This window comes from Pleurodeles waltl, chromosome 6 (assembly GCF_031143425.1).
Source record: "Pleurodeles waltl isolate 20211129_DDA chromosome 6, aPleWal1.hap1.20221129, whole genome shotgun sequence".
NCBI lineage: Eukaryota > Metazoa > Chordata > Amphibia > Caudata > Salamandridae > Pleurodeles > Pleurodeles waltl.
The window spans coordinates 600,038,158-600,056,879 of NC_090445.1; the positions used below are offsets into that span (position 1 = coordinate 600,038,158).

Sequence of the window (18,722 nt, forward strand, 5' to 3'; positions counted from 1 at the left end):
ATTTTCTTATTTAAAGATTCATACTAAAAAGGAATCAAAATAGAAACAAAACATCCCCATAGAAAATAAATGTTTACTCCAGAAAGGCCACATTCCACATAGAAACTACATATTCCTATAACATGGAAACGGTTTATATGGAGGAAACGTATTCGAGAAAGTAAAGACACACTCCACATAGAAAACAAACAGCACTTATTTGTAGGCCGAATCTCCTCACCCACTTATTCTAAATTATTCTATTGTTTTTCATCTATTCAGTATTCCTTACTGAATTATAAAACTGTTAAGTAAAGTCAACTATCAAGTATACGTGCTACCATCGCTATATTTCATCCTTTTTAAGGATGATGAAAAATACATTATGTTATCGCACTGATGTGCTCTACTCTCACCCAAAGATTTTACTAGAAAGAAACGAGGTGTAACTAACTTCCCAAAGCTGTGAACCATTTCCCAAGAAGACACTCAGTATGAAACATTTCCGAGTAAGTTTTAAAGTCAAATCGCTTTTGGCCTTGCATTGGGACGGTGAAGTTAATTATTGAGTTGCTTCAAGAAGAAGTGCTACCCAACATGGTTTTGTACATTAATCATTTTATATTTTCCAGTGTAACCTCAGTCACCTTGTCCAGCTTTAACAGCTAAAGGTTAACACTCGCCAGCCATCACTCCTTGCCATTCTTGCTTTGCCTGAACATTCTAAGGTATAAAGGATGCACAAATTACCTTATTATCTTGTCACTTTAGGTGGACCCATTGACACAGGTGGTATGTTGTGTTGGCGCGTGTGTGTCCCCTTCAAGTGAAGGCCTTGGGCTACTTACACGATACTGGTATAAAGGTTGCCACCTTAGAGGAGTGATTCTCCAGAGGTTCTGGAATCTCCTTCCTCCTAAGTCCTAAAAGCTGCACCCCCTTTCAATTATCACTTGCCTCGTCTGTCAGCGTACAGGTGCCGGATGCAATAGGAAACCGTCAGCAATGACAGAGGTCTTGAGACTCTTTTATCCTGAATGATCCTGACATGGCGTCTGCAGTGAATCCTGTCTTTCTGCGATCTAATATAGCAGGGACATGATTATGGGGTTTGGAGGCAGGAGCCCAAAGATAATTCCGCCCAAGTATGAATAGTGCACAGACCCTTGTTGGCGCTCCATCTCTGTGAAAACAAATGGATATTGAGACTGCTGTTCATGTTCATCCTATGCTTTACATACTAATAATTCAAACACACTTTCCATTGAAAAGAGATGTGATTGTTTGCCTATAACTATTGATCTCGTGGATAAATGTACCCCAGATTTTGGGTATATCTGGCATAGTCAGCTAAGCTTTTGCGTGATAAATGTTGTGAAGATCCGTGCAGGAATAAAGAAGTTAAAGCCAGAGGTGGGAAAATATGTGTTTTCCCATTTTAGCGCCAGTTGGAAATGTTGCTTGTGCCTATGGCTCAAACCGCTCAATGGATATACACCTAATATGGCATGGAATCAGACCTTTACTCAGAAAGCGTGCTTTTGTTAGTTTGGTGTATATCCATTCAGTAGTTTTTGAGACATACACTTTTTTAGAAGTTGCCACTGTGGGTGGGGCCAGGTCCTGCAGTCACCCCTGCTGCACTTAAATACTGAGTTATGGTTCAGTCTCAAACATGTAAAACTGCTGACATTTGCCAGTTAGGTTTTTGGTTAACACAACATATATTATAACTTGTTCTGCCTGTCTTGCTCAAAACACCAATTTGCCAAAACCATGAAAACAAAATAACAGCCACCAAAACAGCAACACTGTAGGCAGCGATGGTTATGGCATGTGTTGGAAACCATACCTGGCAAATTTTGGTGGTTTTGTACATTTCAATCAGAACTATTACTCAGTTTACTGTTTTTTTCAGTAACTATATGAATTTATGTATACACACACACACACATGTCCCCTTGCAAAGCTCTTACATCAGGTGTTTTTACATGCACGCAGACGATCTCAAAATGGATTTTAGCACCTCACAAGTGGGTGAGTTCGATAATGCAGAGACATTGCTAAGACCAACATTCTTATTACAAAAACATAGTAGCTCCTTAATTGGCATTCCAAGGATAGATGCTGACTGAGGGCATTCCCTCCTTAAGGACCCCAAACATCCCCCCGCACACAAACGCAAATAATCACAACTTTTGGGCCTATCTAGACAGTGACCTTTCGTCGGAAACCCCAGGCATAGAAGTCTGAAGCAGCGACTCTTCTCTTATATAGGAGTGTGAAAGATCAGACCCGTACCTTGTATCTTTTTTTCTCATCCCCATAGTCATCTGTTATCGAATCTAATCTGGGGGCTCCTACAAAGCTCTTGGACAGGTTTCAACATGTTCAAAACGACGCAGGATTGTTGCCCTAAGAATATGCATCCACTTTGTCCCTATTTCCAAAGCTGCTCACTGGCTGACAGTGAGAAAGAGGTCTTTTTAGGGTCAAGATCATAATGGCTGTTCATCATTGCTCTCCAGATGTTCCTGTTCTACACTTTAAGTGGCACCAACCCGTGCATAACCGCCACCCCTCACATTAGAGGTGGTGATGCTTACCCAAACCCCTAGCACGGTTTTTGGCTGTAATATTTTCTTAGTTGCTACCTCCACTATTTGGAATATTCTCCCTTTGTAGCTGAGAGTCGAAAAGTGTCTTCGAAAATGTCACTGCAATTTGAAGACTTGGCTCTAACTGGTTATACTCTTTTTAGATTGCCTTCAGCTCACTGGGTCTAGTCTTTACCCTTCCGTTCTTCATTTTGTTACCATTTCATTTTTGGTTGGTTCATGTTTTTGCTCGTGTTTTTGGTTACTTGGATGGGTATTCAGTTCAGTTTTAATCTCGCCTTGGCGTTTTGTTATTACTTAAGCATGTGGCAACACTGAACATGTGCTTCACAAATGCACCCAACGCAGCATCACTTAAAGGAGCTGGAGAGCTGCTGAAACATATCTGCTCCTTTTCTTGTCCAGCCACAGATGGTCTCACCGCCCTCTAAATGCTGGACTCGCTTCAGAAACTATGGTACACAAAGAGTAATGCTTTCAATAATAAGCAAGTAGTAAGTTAGACGTTTAGCCTTCGTTATGAATTTATTTATTGTAGCTGGTTTTGATAATGTGCTTTATTTTTACCAGTATTGTGTTAATTTTTGAAGCCATATAACTTAGATATTTGTTTTTCAGTATTCAGTGTGTTGCTCGCTCCCCTTACCAGTGCGATGGGTCATCTATAAAGTCGCAAATGGGCAGACACTGAGAAGTGATGTGAATGCAAGTAGGTTGAGTGATGCACCATAAATGTGACATTGGAGTATGTGTATACTGAAATAAATACAAGGCAACATACGACATAACACGATAAGCAACATGCAACACAACATGACACACCATATAACGTAAATCATATAAACTCAAAGACAAAGTGATTCTATCACTACAAGCATATTTTGGTCAATCTGTTTTCATAAGCTAAGTTTCATTATATAATATAAAATGCAAAATTTAGCTACTACACTCGCAGGAATTGACTTAATTGTTACAAAGTTAAAGAAAGGGCAATTGACTTCAGCGCGACTGTGACAGCTTGGCCCAAAATGCATGTGTGCGAGTGTTAGAATCAACAGAAAAAGGAAACACATTTCTTAAGTGTCTCATGTTGTATTTCAGTTTGAGCGAGTAATTCCAGGAAGTCAATACAAAGTATTTCCAAGAGCACGCCGGTGGGCTCTGTCAGGATCGGGGAGATCACTAACCAAGCGGGGGGACTCCCCGGGGCTTAGGGAGACTGGTTCAGGGCCGCGTGCAAAGCGGAGAGAGTCGGTTTATTTCCACGGTGTCGCCTTTCACCGCTCAGAGCTGGCTGCTATGAGGGTCACATACCTCTCAGCATACCTCAGGGGTGTGGTAAAGACTGGGGGGCGAGGAGCGGGGAGGATGTGTCCATAACACAGCCTACCCCCTCCCCCGAGGCCCAGGGTACACGCTGTCCCGTGCCCGTGTACAGCACAAAAGGCACATCACACTCGGCTCTCGGCGAGCTGTGAGAGTGTACAGGAAGAAACTACGGGACAGGCCCTGAAAAACGGTGAACATCCAAACTATGTTTCATTCCTGAAACTGAACTGCGCAGTTCGGCGAACTAACACACCCGATACTTTTGAGCAAGTAAATAGATGCAGCCCTCTGGCCCGAGCTACACTCATCACTTGTGCAAGACCTGGCACCTACACGAACGTCACAAATAACAATCTGCTATTGCTACATTTACATGGAAATTTAACAGAGGCGGTCCCAGAGGCAGCCAAAACGGGCGAGGCTGTTCTGTGTGCTACTGATGCAGGGCCTCTCATTAAACAAGAAGCTGTATTATTTTTAAGCACTCTGGCTAAAATAGGAAAGTGAACCCAAATTTCTTTGTAACCTTCTGGGCAGGGGGCGCGCACCAAGGCATAGCGCGCCCCCAATACAGGTGCAAGCCGGATTGGACCAGTTTCAGCCGGAAGCCCAACTGTGGCTGCCGCAAATATTTTCAAAAATTGCGCTCACCCCGAGGGGTGAGCCGATTGGCTGAGGGGGGGATGGTGGGGGCTCCCAGGTGATTGGCAGGGGCAGCCCGAGTTTGTTTAAAAGGGGGACTCAAGTCCTCGAGGGTCAGGTTGTTTTCTTGACCCAGGGCTGCCCCTGACGATCGACACCCACCTCCAGAGGACTGGAGGAATTCTTTCCCGCCCACCCATCCCCAAAGAATAGCAGGATTAGGAAGACTTTAGAAGGGAAAGAGTCATGTTTGGGCACAAAAACAGGTGGATAACCTTGGCATCAAGAATACTAGTGCAGGCGAACTCAAGACGGTATCAGAAGCTTTTGGCTCAAACCAGGGTGGCGGTACTGTGGGTGTAGGAAAGGGGCTCGGGATGACCGCTACCGCGAATGTCCATAGCTCCCCCCACGGTACTCCATTACATGGTCCTGGAATTTTTGAATTTGGGGGATGAGACTGCGCCAGGGGACCAAGGTGTGGCCCGGTTGCCCAGTATCATCCCCATTGGGTGCCAGGGGGGATCCCTTGCTTAGGGTTGGCTCTGGCATGGTTGGATTGGGGGACAGTTTTTCATGCTGGCCCACGCCCCCTCTATCTTAAGGGGGCCGGTGAGTCTCACCTTGTGAAGCGTAATTGGTTTTGGGGGGAACACGGCCCCCAGTTTACAGACGATGCCACAGGTGCCTGGTGGGTGGACAACCATGACTCCTTTTAAAGAACATAAACTACTTGAGATGCATATTGTAAACAATTATGGAAATTTAAGGATGAAAAGAAATACTGTAAATATGATGATGTTTTTTATGCCGTGTTTATGTGGTTGTGAATAAATACGGCCTGGGAATTGTTATATTCTCTATCGCAGGAAGGTTTCAGTCTGCTTTGTTTACTGTGAACATTAAGTATGCTCCTCCAAGCAGTGGATCATAGAGGGGAAACCAGGGTGAACTATTTGTGCTATTTGTTTGTAGGTATCGATGCGGTCCCCCACCTGTTGAACTTGGTTAAATAGCAAGCCAATTTTATAAACTGGATACAGTGTTTGTTAACAATCTTCTGAAGGTCAGTGATCATTCCTGTCATAAGCTGTTTATTCTTGGTCGAACACCTTGAATGAACTAACACGTCAGAATCTAATAATACCATTGAATGCAATGGTTCCAGATTTTGCTGTTTAGCTGGCAATGTAAATGCAGAGTGGCACTAAGTGTAGCTCTTGCGTTTCCACTGACACCCTAAAATCGGTTTCTGTACTCCGTCCTCACTCCCTGGAAATGGCCATTGAATTGCCTCAAGAAGGCATTGGACAGCCTGAGAAAGCAATCCCTGCGCCATACTAGATAAACTCCGAGCATGAACTGGAAAGGACAGCACGTGATGGCCTGGTAGTGACACCCAGATTGGACCTTCCTCCTAAAATTTAAGGTGACAGAACTCTTTTTGAGAACCTTTAATTCTGTCCGTTCTAGAATTGCAGGCAATTTCCAACCGGCTTAGAAGTTCGGGAAACAGAAGGACACAGTGACATTATCAGATTACTGTATTCTTCATGGAGGAAAACATTGTTTCACCTGATAAGCAAAATACTGGGGCGCCTCAAGACCCCCGAGCCCATGAGTTTGATGGACTCTGTGATGTTCCTGTGGTTATCAGAGATGATGATTCTGCACACAGGAGTACAGGACGTTTGCTTACAAATAATACGTTTTATTGCAACTTTTCTGCTTCAGCATCAATCATAAATTAGATCCAGGATTAAAATGCACAACGATTTTGTTTTCCTATAAACGTTTTACAAGTTCCTAGTTTTCACCCTTTACAAGGCTTTCTGAGTTTCCTAGTTTACTTTCACCGGTGCAAATATTTTCTCTATACAGCAAGATCATTTTTACTGCAGACTTTTTCAATATAAGTAAACATTTGCTAACCATGTCAATGCACAATGGCATTGTGAGGGAGGTCACAAACTATTTCCTGCAAAGTCTATCTTACGCAGAACCACTTTTTGGCATTTAATAAGCATATACATAAGTTGTGGAAAAGTAAAAAAGTGGCAAAGTAAAAAAACTTAACTGTGGGAAATCAAGAACTGCTATGAGGCTCTTTGGAAAGCAAGAACCTTAACACTATCTGATGTTAACTACTTGCAAGTCGTGATCTTGGGCTCCTGAATAGTCCTATAATTGCTGCAAGGAACTCTGTTTTGGTCTTCTTACAGAAATGTGTCAGTAACTTGGTGTGAGACTGTGAGCTGAATGGAATGGTGAAATGTACAGGAAGAGAGGAAACTGGAGTGACAGAGAAAGAGGAGAGCTGCAGACAGAGAAGTGGGAAGGAAGGGCAGAGGGAGACAGGGAGAGATGGGGGAGAGAGAGATCTCCTTTGGCCGCTGAAAACAGCCTTGCAAAGAACCCCACATTCTCTCTTCAGAAACCCCGGGGATATGCAAAACACTTGGGGCCAGATGTACCAAAGGATTTTACCCATTCTGTGTCTATGGGAAAAAGCATTCGTACATATGGCCCTTGGATACTAAATCAAAGATTATGCGCAGGTACGCTAGTACACAAATAAGGTAATGGAAAATAACATAAAAGAGCTTATTTTAAATCAAAATCAGGCTAACTAGACGGAGCCAGCATGGTTGACTACAAGCATTCTTATTCTTATTCGTGTTACAATGTTTACGTTTTCTCGTTTTGAGAAGGTGGGCTCAAAATGTCTGGGTGCTAAAAAAAAGGCCCAGACAAATTAGGTTATTATTTTTTATGTTTGCTTTCAGTGGTTGTTGTCTAAATGTTCCTGACAGATATCTTCCCCACAGTTCTATTGTTTTTTAAAACATTTTTCATTTCCTCCTGTTTTTTCATCACTATTATATCATTCTGTTAACTCTGAGAATGTTGTCTCTAAAAGTATCATAATTGTTTATAAAACGTTATCAGCATGTTATTCCGAGATTCTGATCAATAGATGTGACAAGAGAGGATGTAAACACCTACGATTGTATTTCTTGTATCGTAGAGATGGTGTCAGTGGAATGTTAAAGAATAAGACGAAGCTGGAAAAGTCACAGGAGGATATTTTGTTGTGCCTGCTACAAACCCCCCATCAAACAGCTGCTGTCCGGAATCCTTGCATCACGGCGGCCACAGAGAATAATTATCCGTCTCAATTTGCCAACGTTGGCCAACCGGACCCCGCACACCATGGTGGTACATGATGGCATGGAGGCGGTGGACACCGCCAGAAGGAAGGGCATAGTACTGGAGCCTTTCCACCACCAGGTGGGAGGGCACATGAGCATGCTGAGGTATGATGACCACACTGTTTGCAAGCCTCTGGTGTATCAGGAGCAGAACTTCTACGAATCGCTGCCAGTGGCCATGAGACAATTCACGCCTGAATACAGAGGTGAGGAGAAGTGGGAGCACCTCTTGATGTACGCCGGGAGGGATAAGGCAGGCTAACATGGCAACTAGAGTCTAGCATGGACCATTGATGGGTGCAGGAGGGGAGTGGCTTGCCCATGGTTTGGGGCAAAAGTCATAAGTACTGTACCTAATTCTGGAGGCTGTATGTTCCTAGGACTGGTTACAAACCAGTAAAGTGATGCTCAAGCGTGTAACTATGCACAACCCACAGGAGACAGGGCAGTGCATTATGATAAACATATATGAATGCAGTGCAAGTAATTTTTTTCAGTTTCACAAAAGGTTCTGTAAAAGAGGAGTGAGGTTCAAAGTTGCAGTTTGTAAGGGAGCAAGATGAGCCTCTGATACATTTGCTGAGCTGTCACATGACAAAAAGTACCAGCTCATAAAATTGCAACAACACAATAGGACACTGAGCCTTGCAAAAGTTTGATTTGAATGAAGTAGGTGCGATACATTTTGCTGGGGAATTTGCAGTAGCAGCAAATTCAAATGAAAAAATAATGCATATTTCTATTTCTACAGAATAATCCATTACCAAAAAAATTACTCAAATCAAGCACTACATCAGGTCTCAAAGATAAAATTGGGCTGAACAATTTTATTTACCAAAATGGGTGTCACTCGGTGTTCTCATAGCCTTATTTCAAATGGAAATAAAGTGTGAAACAAGCCACTGTAATGGACTTCTTCAGGCAAGGATGAGACCCAGAGAAAAGGCAATGCAAAGTAATCCTTTCCTAAAAAAGTGATGTTTCACCTCTTGCCCAGGTATGTGCTGCGGTATAAAGAGATGATCTATGGCAGTTGAATAGAGCGGGGTGTAATACTTTCAAGAAAAACGTATCAGTTCGTAAGGTGAGGCCATAGGTGATCTGAAAATTCTCTGAAATAAGGCCTAGCTCTTTGGAACACCGGCCCAACAGAAAGGGTCCTTAGGAAGCTTCAGGAATGTATTTTATGAGTAACAAGATATGACCAAATCTATCTGCTACTACTCAGAAAACATCAGTTTTAAAAATATTTGCAAGCCTATATTTTGGTTTCGGCTAAAGCAGACAATCCAGTCCACATTAGGTCTTTCAGAGAATTAAAAAAATATATATTTTGGTCAGACAGCTTCGGTCTGGTTAATTATTGTACATGTTGCAATATTTATGATGGACCACAGGCTGGACTACAATTCCCAGAAGAAAGCAATGCACGGTGAACATTGGATTGTATATAAATAATACCATGGAAGAGTACGTTTATATGTTAGTTTTCGTATGCTTACTGACTATTGTTTCATTGTATAATACTTTACTATTATAATAGAAAGCTCAGTGGGTTGAGCACCATTTAAAGAAGTCAGTTTGTAAACACAGTTGCAAATCTGGGCACAGGCAATTTAGTCTTTTGTACCGTGGTAGAGATAAGGGGTAGCAATATGTTCCATAACACATTTCAAATAAGTATGCAGAGCTGAAATCAATCTGTGGTCTGCACGATATAGATTATTTAACATTTACCCAGCGAGTGTTTCTCATTCTAAGTACTTTCAGTTATTTCACGTTATATACAGGGGTAAATTTGAGGAGACATTTGTGCTTAATTGTGATTTGAAATAATCAGATTGATTACTGAGAGATCCAGAATCAACATACGCAGCAGGTCTCTTGTGGAAAAAACCCAGACCTATGTATGACTCACAGTAGCGTGACCATGAGCTGTAACCCGACCCTGGCACACGGCGAGGTATCCAGGGCAGTGCAAGTGCTTAGACATTTAAAATAAGGGTCTACAAAACTACCAACTACAGCTCTGGGTGAACTGGCCTCCGGGGAACTCTGGGCAGCTCATGGCCGACCACTGAATCTTAGCATGCAGGAAAGACTGAGGCTACGCCTCACATGCTGCTAACACAGCCCCAAACTTCCAGACCTTTCAGACCTGTGGGAAAACATTCCAGGTGCTAACAGTCACTTTGCACGATCATATGAGTCTACACTTGCAGAAGTGCAGACGGGTGAGCGTGGAGCAGCAGAGGGCAACCAAAGAGTCCAGGGAAGCTGGGACAGTTCATATGCTCAGCAAGGGGTTCTGCGAGTCGATAATGCAAGCAGACCCAAATCTAACTCTAATTGTGTCGGCGAAAGACGAAGAACACCTAATACAGATCATTTTCTGAAAATTCTCGGATTCTGGGACAGCTGCAGTAAATGTGACTTCTTGAGCACTGTCTCTTGGCTGCTCGCAAGTTTTGCATATACAGTACAGTAGTCGCACTCAACATTTAGATCTGCCTTCTGCCTCAGGTCATACAATTAGACATGACTGCTGCATTGTACATGCGCATGCTGCCCTTCAGTCATTAGTGTGGGCCACTTTTCCAATACTACGTTTTTAACAACTGCTTCGCTCCTCTTTTCAAGAACAGTTCATGTTGCCGTTATGTATTATGCACATGCGTCACAAAACGGACATTAGGACACCACTTGCAACTGCCAGTTGCCTCTGTGGTGAAAGCATACATCAAATGTATATGTATTGCTGCCAACACTTGCTTTGAAGGCAGATGAAAGGAGTCAGGTTGATTGGCACGGTGGAGCTGTCAGTCAAGATACCAGACCAATGGGAGTTTACGGAAATGGCGGCCATTTAGTATGCGACAGCTTTGTGTGATTTAGTGGGTGGCTTAGAGCAGTGAGACTCTCAGCGCTGAGCCAAATCCGAGGCCTTCAAATGGGCGCGGTGCAGAACTCGGGGGTCAGATGTTTGCTTCATGAAAATCATTTTGTAATGTAGCAGGGCAGTGACGATGTGTTGTATATGCTGCCATCTGTATTGGGATGTATGGCAGGCAGGATTCGGGACATACATACGTGACACTCTTGTTGGTGTAAAAGGTCATTTATTAGAACAGGATTTAACACAACAATATTTCAAAACATTAACTGTATATCTTTTAAAGCAAACTTTAACTTTTTAGAACTCCCTCTCCTTCATTTTCTCCACAAATGTCTCCCTTCAATTTTCCTGCCGTATATGCTCCCCTATTCCGCCCATGCCTTCCTTGCCTGTAGCCTACCCCTCCCTGCTCGGATGCTTCACCTCCTTGTTTTCCCCCTGGAAGGGTGGACAAACCCGCACCTGGCTCTCCACCCTCCCCCATCTCCTGCTACCTCTTCACAACTCACCTGTCCTAAATGACTGTTGACCCCAAACCTACCTGACCTATCTACCCTACCTGAATAAACCTTTCCTCCCCCTGTCTTCCTAAGCTGGGTGGGTGGGTGGTCCTAAAATAAAATCCTTCCCTCTCCTAAGTCGGCGCGCAAAGAGGCCCGACCCCACCCTCCACCCCCCTTATAAACTACTCTAACCCCCACCCCCACTTATCCCTAACCAATCAGGCGCCTAGTGCGCCACTTCCCCTGTCCCGAATCCCCCCGCGGAGAGACTAGACTGTGTCTCTCTCTCCGCGGGTCCCTTCATTGTCAGCACCAGGCTGGGATTACCATCTAATTCAATGAAAAATATCGGCCAATTGTTCTTGTTTTCAGAAACTGTAATATAAGAAACAGGATACTTTGACCATAACATTAGCTGGTAGCTATTGGAGAGTTCAGAAGTAGATGTAAAACTTTCGGTATCAAACTTAGTATATGTAGGCTGTGCTCTGTCAGGCAAGCGTCCCGGGTGCAAATTGTTTGCATTTGCACAGTGCTAGAGCGGGAAAGCAGAATTTAGCTTCGCTTGCTGTTTTATCCATAAAGTTTTACGACCTTTCAAAAATGCGCTGCTTTGTGCCTAGACTATTCACATTTTTATCCAAAACGGGAAAATCCATGGATACAGTTGAAAAAACTCACTATTAAAATGCATTGCTGCAGACGTCTGATAGGTGATACCGGTTTGGTTCATACAATGTCATTGACATTTTCTCTCTCAAGTATTTTTGTTTATACCTTTTAAAGGAGGTCGATTGATTATTTATCTCTGCATCGTGCAGTCACTTGAATTACCATTTACAAACATAGACGCCTTGGGACACCGCCAGTGATGACCTTCTCTGGTGCCATCCCGACAGACATGCCCAGAGCTCGTGCCTGCACCCCGGTTGCCTCAGCTGCAAAGAGGCGCGAGAAGCACGAGGAGGGAACATGCTGTACAGAACAAAGATGGAGAATGACAGGTGGAGGGCAGGCGAAGTGCAGCAAGTGTTGTCAGACCCTGAGGTTTCTAGCCTGTTTGCGCTCCAGCCGCAGGACACAGTGTTGAAATAATCCTAGGTGAATAAACAAGAGACCAGTCCGATTCCTCTGCCCGTGTTTACATCAATCTATCAGGGATTTGTAGAGTGCGGCTATTCACCCGTGAGGGTCTCAAGGCGCTGAAACTAAGGAAGCTGATGTAAAACATGGTTAACGGTCGGGACCCAAGTATGACATTACAAAATAGCTTTTACTGTGTGGCACAACAGATCACCTATTTCCAAAGTACTGAAAAGGATAGAAATGGTGAAGCCCGCTGAGTGGCTGCATAGTTATGCTGTGTGTCCTCAGTCCTGTTACTTAAGAATGAGTGTTTGTGCTGCCAGTCACGCCTGCTCGGCGGCACATCTGTACGTTGCAGTTGTGTGGATAGGAGGTTGTGTTGTTTATGTGCATCCGTTCCTTGCTTGTAGTAGCGTGCTGCCACACCCGACAATGGATCGTTATATGGTATTCTGACCATGCAAACTGTCATCAATGCAGCCAAGTTAGTGTACCGATGGCTCCGTGAAGTTGGTGTAGAGGTGTGGCTCCTGTGTGTGGCCTAGCCACTAGCTTCATAGTATTACTGTGTGCGTTTAGCATTTGTATCGCAGGCGTTGCCGTATACTGCTGGCCCTGGAGACTGATGGTAATGCCGTGTATTATTAGCCTATAGATTGATTTGTACGCTGACATCATGTAACTGGATGGTTGTGCTCTACAGTGCTGTTGATACATCTTGGAGTGCTATACATGGAAGTCCCATGAATAAAGAGTTGCATCATGTACTGCAGGCACTGTGCATGAAATATACGGTTACCTCCCTCAAACCATAGACTCGACAGCCACACTGTGCACTGCTAGCCCCAGAAGGCCACAGTCAGGTGGTGGAGTGTGGGCCACTCGGCCACGGGTTGTGCTGAGCAGGTTATGTACTTCGACAGGTGGTGGAATACAACACTTCACAAAGGAAATAAACAATGTAACAAACAGCTGCTTTGGATTTCTCATATTTAAGGCCCTTATTTTCACGTATTGATCTCTAGATTAGATGTGTATGATGTAACAAAAGGCACCGCAATTCCACCTGTTATAACCAGGCCTATATTAACAATTACAAGGTGTCCTTTATCTGCAGGCATTGTCTCGGTGTCCCTGATGGAGGACAGCAGAGGGCACCTCACCATGATCGCCAGTCCACAAAACGACATCCCAGGTCCGTTGCTCAGCGCAGAATCGTCGATCTCCATCTGGCACCAATTCAAGCTGGGCAAGTCTAGTGGCGGGGCTCAAACACTGTCCAACTGGAAGCACAGTGCGCTGCGGAAGACCTTAAGCGAGAGGTGAGAACCACCTAAAACATATTTTTTCCAGACATTAAGAAACATTTTTCAGTCAAATCTATTTAAATGACATGGTTGCAGTTAACAATGGACTCATGCGAGTAATTTCACTACTAGCCCTGATGATCACTAGGCAGTGAAAGCTAAGCATTGAGGTTGTACCATCTACTGGTTAATTTGTTGCAGGTAGAAAACAAGATTCTTGATTTATAATCCGGCTGTCTCACTGTACTTCTTTGGAGTGTCTTTAACATACCCTTATATCTCCTTTAATTTTCCTGCATTTTCTCCAAAACTGGTAGCAATCAGCAACAAGGTAGACCCATATCAAGCACTATTTAAAAATTGAACTTACATTGTCAACCCATTATAAAATCTGCAGTGATGTTGGGCCCGGTGGACCTATTTTTGATCCTTGCTGGTTTGAGAAAACACACTGGACGAGGGTGTCATAGACTGGCACTATGCAAGAAGCTGCACAATTTTCAATGCACTGGGCCTAATCTTGCCTGTTGCCTCTGATGCAAGTGGGCACATAACACATCTCTTAATGAGGACAATAGAGACAAGCATCAGGTGACTTTAAACCTGGAGGTGATGCCTAGTGTAGAGTCTCAGTAGTATTATATTTCCTGCTCAAAAAAGTAAATATGTAATCACAGATATTCAGCTCCCAGCTAAGACAGGGAAGAAAGGAAAGCATGGTACTAAGATGCTAAATGTACGCAAGCACTATGCAGAGGCAGAATGTGATATAGGAATTCAGGAGAATCAGTGATTACCTCTGCCATTGATTTGGCTGGAACAGAGTCAATTACATTCCCAATTCCCTTACTGGTCAGTCCTCTCCTTCTTTAATCTCAAGACACACTAAGTAGTGAGGCCAAGGACTGAAGAATGATGGGGACCATTTGACACTCTACATCTAGGCTGTGCAGCAAATATCTTCAGTTCTTATCTCCACACTGTCAGACCCAGTTTGGGGGCCACAGGACGTACAGAGGCCCCTCCAAAGATGGTTGAGGTCTTTTGCCAGTGGTGTTCTTGGGCCTGCATTACTATGGGTATGCAAACTTCAAGTACACCCTCTCTACACTTGACTCTCAGGATAGCAAGGGTAGGCGTTCAGGGAGGTAGTGTGGGAGATAGAGACCTAGTACTCAAACAATCATATAATAGAATCAATGATGTAATGAAGAGCCCAATGCTTCTATTTGTGGAGAAAATAAATATTTTAATCACAAAATAACTTAATAGGATACACATGGAGTAAGTAACTCTACAAGGATGCACACCAGGGTTTATGGGATTCTCTATGGACTAAAGACATGGAAGTGATCATGACTGAAGCTCAGGTACAGACTAGCTATGTTGCAGTGGATCAGCTTATCAGTATTCTGTGGACCATAAGTTATTCCATAGCAAATAACTGTACAGCTCTTGTGCAAGTAGAGAAATTAAGCGTCCACCAAAGTCTGTTAGTCAAAAGTTCACAGTCGATGTCTCTGAGAGGTATAAAATTACCTAATGTGGTGCATACTTTGGATCATCCAGCACAAGCATGCTGGTGGAAAGGGCATAGGGAAAGGGGTCTTGCTCACTGGGGATTGTTTGAGCACCCCTCCACCACCTTTCCACCTGTGGCTCCACAAAGACACCTCCAGCAGTCTGCTCCAATGGTCACAGTAGAAGGATCTTCAGAATCTTCCTCCTTGTGTCCTGGGCACTGGTGTAACAGCTGACATGCAATGAAGTTAGAATCAGCACAGGGTGTCTGTAACTTTCTCAACAGTGGTTTCCAAAATGGGCAATCTTTACTTTGCAGTTGATCCCCAACAACAATCTCTCTTCAGTCAGAGTTAACTTACCAGTTGTGACGAAGGCTGGGGGACCATGGGAACTTCTGGGGGACATTCTCCCATGTTTCCTTTGCTCTCTCTGTTTCATTCCTCACACTTGGCATGGTAGCTGGGATCTTCTCCAGGGGCAGGTAGAATCATGTAAGACAGCTTTCTCCTCCTTCTCAGCAGGCAAACACCTCCCAGGATCACTGGCAGACACTCATCTTCCTCTAGCAAGGCTTGCAAAAACAAGGTGATGTCCCCTTCCCTTCGAAGGACTGACTATTGGGGATACCATTTATCAATCTCAGTGGCTCTTCTTCTGTGAAAGTGAAGCAGCCTGACCTGGAACACAGTGGGGAAGTTGGGTGGGAGGGGCACGTTTATAAAGTACTTTCAGACAGGGGATGTGGATCCTCTGCCTGGTTCTGGGAGCGATATGGCCTGGTTTGTTTTCATAGTTCTTTTTTCCTCTGCAGTACTGGCACATTCTTTGGTCAAGGTGATTGCTGTTCACAGCTGGTAGTGATGAGCCTAGCTGCAAACAGGAATGTACCTACAGCATGAAACAATACTTGAAAAGCTCTGCACCTATCTCTCATCAGCCTTCCAAGGTGGACGAATCAAATTAAAACAAATGACTCATGCTCTCCCCAGAAACTTCCCATTCAGTGACAATATTCTTTGCTGACTCACCCCCATTCCTCTATCATTAAGCAAATGGCAGTGCCAAGGAAGTACTAATAAGCAAATCCCTGCTAAACAGATCAAGGTGTTCCTGCCCCCATCCTCCACACTATCTACAGTTACATCCTCCTTCTCGAGAATACAGGCATTACCCTCCCATTGTCTGAAGGCTGTTTCACAACCTCGATCTTGTGCCATGTCAGTCCAGGGGCAATCCAAAATGTAACCCACTGCTGACAGCATACGTACACACACGCAACCAATATGGATTTTTGCTTCCATACACCATAGATGCATATGCGCTCAACATTTACACAGGGATGTCAACACAAGGCCCAGTCATGACACAGTACTGGAACTTAACTCAAGCACACCTGTAGGTAGGGTTGGCTTCAGGGCGTTGCGACTGCTACGGCCGCACTGGGTGCTGACCTGGAAGGGGGGCACTGACCTCGGTGGAAGCACTGTGTTTTAGCAATAACTTAAGCACCTCAGAGTTCCTTGTGCGTTCAACTTTTAGGCAGCAATAAAAGTGTCAAGAGACCTCTTGTGATCAATGTTCCTGCTGGAGGAAGAGAGCAGAGATTTGTCAAGTGGCTGTTGTGACTCAACATAAAGTAGTGCAGAGGGTTAATAAGCCTGCAGTAAAGAACAGATTTGTATTTTATGTGGATAGCTGAGTGGATTAGTAAAGCCAGCCTTTACCAGCGCTTCAAAACAAGTTAAATGTATATGGGGGGGCTATGGAGAGATGAGGGACTCTTTTGCCAAGTGGTAGTGAGAGAATCAGGGGAGGAGTTCATGGAGGTGGGAAGAGGGGGACAAAAAAAGACTGTTGAACCAGGCACCACCAGTGCTAAAACCTGCCATGCCTGTAGGCATCAGGCTCATACCCATGAACAGGTAAAAAATACAAAAGAGCCTGTTCAGATACTGATCAATAAATAAACTATATCCTGCCATTACCATTCCCTTTACATGGCCAGAGACACGAGTGGAAGTCTCATTCCCGCCAGGTGTACACTTTTGGGGCTCCACCATGATCTCAAAGTCAGGTTCTGGGCCTCAATGTCAATTTCAGACCTAGGCCTGCAGCATGTACACTGAACTTCATGTGTGCTGAAGCAAAATAAAGTCAGGATAGCAGATTCCCTTGCGGTTGGGTCACTCGAGCGTGGAAACATCCTTTACCACACAGGAGTACATTCCCATCCCAATACTCCCTTTACTCATGGGGGTGGGTGATCAGGGGAAAGAGACTCCATTCATTGAAAGAAATGGTGAGTAAACAGTTATCTCATGGAGAAATGATTGAACTTAAATGATGCAAAAAGAATTTTCTCAACGCAATATCCAATGAGATGCTGTCCAATACAGAGTTATACACATCTTGTTTTATCGTATTTTTTTGCTGAACATTTTATCCAGCTCTAAGTCTGATTTGTGGGAAGACAAGAGGCCCGAAGAGTAAGGACCCAGAAGGAGTAAATGAGGGCAATATATGGTGAGGGTATTAAAAGGCAGCCTTCTGAATGGAATAATTGCCCCAAACATGTTGGATTTCCCTATATAGAAGGATTGTGTTTTGAGGTTAGTCAACCATAAGCATCGAGCCAGACAGAAGGGAGTTAGAGAGGGATTGGGAAGCAAGAGAGGAAAGGCATAAGCAGAACCTGAAAGGATGAAGGAGTAAAGTGAGAAAAAAGCACAGGAGGTAAGAAAAAATCTCAAGAAAGTACATACAAATTGCTTAACATAGTCTGGAATTAGAGCCTGACAGAATGCTAAAAGTATGATAGATTCTCAGATGGTTGTATGAAAGAACCATGCATACCGGAACAACACACGCTTTAACAACGAGATCAGAACCACAACCGTGTCTTTTCCACGTATGCCTTTACCACGCATGCCTTAAAAACATGCTTAGTAAAGGCATATGTGGAAACGGCATGCATGGTTCTGTCAAACAACACCCGTCTTAACCTAAAAAAGTATCCTCCCACCCGCCCTGAGGCCCAAAATTACCCCCACCCCTAATAAGTAAACTACCCAGACACACCCCTCCCCCCCGAGCCCTAAAACATTCCCCCATAATACCTAAACTACCCCAACCCCCCACCCACCCTAAGTCCTAAAAAAAAGACCCCAACCCTCCACCCCTGCCCCTGAAAACTAAACAACCCTAACACCCTCCACCAGCCCTAAACCCTAAAACCTTCCCCCACCCCTAATAACTAAACTACCCGACCCCCCACCCACCCTATGCCCTAAAAAAACTACTCCAACCCCCACCTGCCCCTAAAAACGAAACTACCCCAACACCCCCACCCGCCCTGAGCCCTAAAACCTTCTGCAACCCCTAATAAGAAAACTACCCTGACCCCCCCACCCAACATAAGCCCTAAATCCACCCCAATGCAAAAAACTACCAACAAACCCTGCCCCAACCCCACTGCGTCCTGTCCCAATCCTTTCTCCTCCTCTTTCCTCCCTCTGCCTTCCCTTCCTTAAACCTTCCCCACCCCTAAAAAATAAATGACCCCACCTCCCCACCACAGCTCCAAAAAAATAAACTACCCCGACCGCCCAAACCATCATAAGCCCTAA

General features: G+C 44.2%; 1 protein-coding gene across 1 annotated transcript in view; it reads left to right on the forward strand.

Moving 5' to 3' along the window:
• IP6K3 (inositol hexakisphosphate kinase 3) overlaps positions 1–18,722 on the forward strand; it is a 57,117-nt gene that overhangs the window by 17,157 nt on the left and 21,238 nt on the right. The window contains exons 2-3 of the mRNA XM_069238855.1: positions 7,597–7,986; positions 13,383–13,587. Coding sequence (XP_069094956.1) covers positions 7,782–7,986; positions 13,383–13,587 — 410 coding nt within the window. The 5' untranslated portion in view covers positions 7,597–7,781. The remainder of the gene's footprint in view (positions 1–7,596; positions 7,987–13,382; positions 13,588–18,722) is intronic.